This window comes from Acanthamoeba castellanii (genome assembly GCF_000313135.1).
Source record: "Acanthamoeba castellanii str. Neff unplaced genomic scaffold scf7180000084761, whole genome shotgun sequence".
Taxonomy (NCBI): Eukaryota; Discosea; order Longamoebia; family Acanthamoebidae; genus Acanthamoeba; species Acanthamoeba castellanii.
Genome location: NW_004457596.1, coordinates 104,907 through 108,638, shown reverse-complemented (window position 1 = coordinate 108,638; position 3,732 = coordinate 104,907). Strand labels below are relative to the sequence as shown.

The window sequence follows — 3,732 nt, the reverse complement described above, 5'->3', positions numbered from 1 at the left end:
AGGCGTCTCCACCACGCCCTGAGAAAGAAGAAGAAGAAGCGGAGTCAACGTCTTGCTGTGTCGCGTGGTGTGCTGAGGTCAGGTGTACAAACCTTGGCGGGAGTTCGCTCCCACACGAAGTAGCAGACGTCGTCGCTTTGTGGGAAGGGATCGGAGCGGTCCTCGAAGTTGTGGTGGACGTGGAACAGGTCCGGTCGTCGATAGTACGCCATCGTCAGCAGCGTCTCCTCCGTCCCCAGGCACCCTGATGAGTACAGACCATTGGGTGAGCTCAAGGTGCACTTTCCGAAGAGAAGAGAAAGAGGCACACGCAGTCAGGTCCGCCGCATTCGACTTGGAGTGGCGTGAAAGGTGAAGGCACCACACAAATCGTACCCAGCTCCAAGGTTTTGTTCAAGATATATTCGTAGAGGCTGGACACCTTTTCCAGATACTCCCGTTGGCCACCCATGAGCCATCCTAGTGGCGAGGTGCGACGATGCATGGTCAGGGCGACGTAAACCTATGAAGCATGTGTGTGTGTACCCTTGGCGATATAGCAGGGAGACTGATCGTGAGTGAGCTTGAGCATCGCCTCACGATAGCAGCCGTGCAGCTCATTGCTCATCGCGTACTGCGTGATAGTCACCAAGAACTTGTCCATGTAATGCCTGCTCTCACCGCGCGCGCGCACACACAAACACACACATGCACGCACCATCGTAGAGCGCTTAGTCCAAACATCCAAGATAGACAAGATACTGGGACGTACTTGGCCTTGGTCTTGAACTCGGGGATGGACTGGATGCCGTCTCGGATGCGCGGGGTGCAGATGCCGCCGGAGTCGAGCCACACGAAGTACTTGGTCTTGAACGGATTGAGGACGGACAGGTCGCGCAGCCACAGGAGCTTGTGCATGACGATGGGGTTGTAGAGGTCGCTGTAGCCCTGGGGCACGTTGGAGAGCCAGGGCGTGGCGGCGGACCACCAGTCGGACGTGCGGATGCGCTCGACGCCCTCGTAGAAGCGCCACGAGCGCAGATCTTCGAGCTCGACGAAGCGGACGTGGACGCCTTCGTAGATGAGGTCTTCGAGATTCGGGTAGTACTTGCGCTGCATGATGATCTGCATCTTCTCGGGGCGGTAGTTACGGAGGAAGCCCTTGACCTGCTCCAGGTAGTCCTTTTCGAACGTGTAGTTCTCGATGCCCATGTGGGTCCTTCGGTTCATGTCGATCACAGCGAACAGAAAGGTGATGTCGTCTGACAGCTCCTCCTCTTCGCCTGTAGCACCCCTCTTCGATTCAACTTCATCTTCAAAATCGTCCAGGAATTCATCTCTGATCGTTTCCGCTAACGGCACATCATTGACGGTTGGGCCTAAACTGGAGCTTGTGATGAGGTGGATCGCCACCAGCATCACAAGGGCCGCGAGGAAGATGGCCACCTTCTGCAGCAGGTCCATCTTTTGGCTGTGGCGGCCACGTTAAAGTGTGCGCTGACGTCACTGCACTCAAAGGGGAAAACAGAACGCAGGCAGAGCTCCATTTCATTTCACACAGCAGCCGAGACGAGGACAACAGCAGCAACAGCCACCATGTCGGACATCATGCCCTCTGGAGACCTCGGTGAAGGAGAGAAGCCAACCGGGGAGATGATCTTTACAGGTACCCTTCGCTCGATGTTCGCGTTCAAGTGTCTACATTCGCGCAGAGGCGAGTAGCGGCATCGGCCTTTTGTTCTGACGCTGGAGCTGCTACTCGAATAGACTTCGTAAAGAAGGTGAACGAGATGTTCGGCGAGGCGGTCGAAGGCTTCCGCGTGCTCGACGACGAGGATGCCGCTCTCACCCAGTACCTGCAGGAGGACCTCGCCAAGCAGCAGGAGAAGGGAAGGCAGCTACGCGCCCAGATCGAGAAGGCTCAGTACTCCATCAAACAGTTCATGCGCGCCCTCCCGACAAGCCCCGTCATCGAAGAGTAGAGGTTCGTTTGGCAGATCCCAAACAGTACTTAGCGTAGAGACCGAAGAAGTCGTTACCCAAGAAGCTTGTTCGTCTACATATACAGCGCTATCTCAAAGCTTCTCCGTCTTTCGTCTCAGACTGAACACTAGAGCTTGCTCACACACACGTAGCATCTCACGATCAGAACGCACAAGAAGGCCGTAGCGAGGCTTTCCGACTCAGTCTCGCTTCTGTGGCACCGCCCTAGAGTGTGCGCATGAGCACTGTGTTAAGCACAGCAGCTGAAGCCCCAGCTAGGGGGAGAAGAGTGGTCGGACGTACCATCCGCAGCACCAATTGGCCACGATGTTCACCCAGGATATCTGGGTACGGCCCTCCTCCTGCCTCTTGCTCTCCTCCTGCTCCGACGCATCGTCTTTCGTTGGCTCTTCCTCCTCTCTCGTCATCACCAGCACCACCGGCCCCGCCTCTCTTCGCTGTTTACGAGAGAACCGTTAGCACGTTTTTACTGACGCATGCACGTATTGGGCGAGGAGAGCTGACCAGTTTCGGCAAGGGAGGCAATGGTGCCCCCTTCTTCCATCGCAGGTCTTCTGTGGCGCTTCGTATCTTATGAGAGAGAGAGAGAGAGATGAGTGCGCACGACAAGCAGAACAACTTCAAGGCGATAGTGGCAAGTGCAGTAAAGCAGGAAAAGCATAAAAAGAGAAGGGGGGACCCACCTCGACGCAGAAGGGTGTGCGAACGTAGCGGCCCTCCTCGCACAAGAACTGCCAGTAGGTTTGGTCCTGCGACGTTAAGCGGCCCACCTTCCGCTGCATCGTTTGGACACGCGTGGGCGTGGGCGTGAGCCACACAGAAGAGGGAAGGAAAAGCCATTGTGGGGGGAGGCATACGCGTCGGACATAGTCATAGTAGTGATAAACTGCAGACAGCTATCGGCAAACAGCCTCACACGTTAAAGAGTGGCACGCAGGAAGGAGAAGAGCAGCAGCGTACAGAAATGGAAGAGGAACCACATCTTTGGGTGCTGCTGGTTGTTTGTGGCGCTGGGCAAAATATATTTAAATAAATAAATGATAATGGACAGAAAATGCCTCTCGCTGAAAAAGGTGGCCGCTGAGGCCGTGGGAAGAGAACACCGAAGCAGACGAATTGGCTGGCGAAGGCGGGCACACGCTGAACGCGAAGGTGTAGACAATCAGTATGCTGTACAAGTGACCCTCAGGTGGCTTCATCTTCCTCCTCCCCACTATCTTTCTCATCATCCTCTTCTTGGGGTGCCGGTGATGGTTCAGATGAGCCCTTCTCCTCCTCTTCCTGCTCCTCATGTGTCCATTCCGCCTCCCGCTCCTCGAGCCACCGGCGCTGGTTCTCGCGCTCCACGTCCTTGGGGTCCAGCTGCCACTCGATCGGCTTCTTGGACTCCCCCGTCAGCGTCCTTTGCCTGCACGTCACCACCGCGAGGGCCTCCATCAGCACCGCCATGGTGGCTGGCAAGGCTGATGGCGAGGAGGAAGGGAAGGTACTTGAGGAGGTTGTTGGCGGTGGAGAAGTGTTTGTTTCCGAAAAAGTTGTGCGCGGCGAACGGCGACGGATGAGCGGAGGTGAGCACGTGGTGCTTCCTCTTGCTGATGATCTTGCCTGTCCACATGTGGGCCACATGGCATGTCGTAGGTGGGTAAGAAGGCCTAGGTCTCGCCACATTGCGGCGCAGATTGGTGTGTGGGTGACGGTGGCGCACCTTTGTCCTGTGCGTACTTGCCCCACAGCATAAAGACTACGCCC

At 56.3% G+C, this 3,732-nt stretch overlaps 4 protein-coding genes across 4 annotated transcripts in view; 1 reads left to right on the top strand and 3 right to left on the bottom strand.

Annotated features, from left to right (window-relative positions):
* Positions 1–1,443, bottom strand: part of ACA1_227260 (uncharacterized protein) — a gene marked incomplete at both ends in the record, with an annotated part of 2,413 nt that extends 970 nt beyond the window's left edge. Inside the window, 4 exons of the mRNA XM_004346461.1 lie at positions 93–244; positions 376–459; positions 526–650; positions 752–1,443. Coding sequence (XP_004346511.1) covers positions 93–244; positions 376–459; positions 526–650; positions 752–1,443 — 1,053 coding nt within the window. The remainder of the gene's footprint in view (positions 1–92; positions 245–375; positions 460–525; positions 651–751) is intronic.
* A 132-nt stretch (positions 1,444–1,575) lies between these two features.
* Positions 1,576–1,961, top strand: ACA1_227250 (uncharacterized protein; the record flags this gene model as incomplete). The annotated part of the gene is made up of 2 exons (XM_004346460.1): positions 1,576–1,645; positions 1,747–1,961. The coding sequence occupies 2 exons, from the start codon at positions 1,576–1,578 to the stop codon at positions 1,959–1,961; spliced, it is 285 nt and encodes a 94-aa protein (XP_004346510.1).
* A 201-nt stretch (positions 1,962–2,162) lies between these two features.
* On the bottom strand, positions 2,163–2,965 carry ACA1_227240 (uncharacterized protein; the record flags this gene model as incomplete). Its single annotated transcript, XM_004346459.1, has 6 exons — positions 2,163–2,187; positions 2,266–2,420; positions 2,488–2,553; positions 2,691–2,759; positions 2,841–2,869; positions 2,944–2,965. The coding sequence occupies 6 exons, from the start codon at positions 2,963–2,965 to the stop codon at positions 2,163–2,165; spliced, it is 366 nt and encodes a 121-aa protein (XP_004346509.1).
* Positions 2,966–3,168: 203 nt separating this feature from the next.
* ACA1_227230 (uncharacterized protein) lies at positions 3,169–3,598 on the bottom strand (the record flags this gene model as incomplete). Its single annotated transcript, XM_004346458.1, has 2 exons — positions 3,169–3,391; positions 3,474–3,598. 2 exons carry the CDS (start codon positions 3,596–3,598, stop codon positions 3,169–3,171), a joined length of 348 nt encoding a protein of 115 aa, XP_004346508.1.
* Between the last annotated feature and the right edge of the window lie 134 nt (positions 3,599–3,732).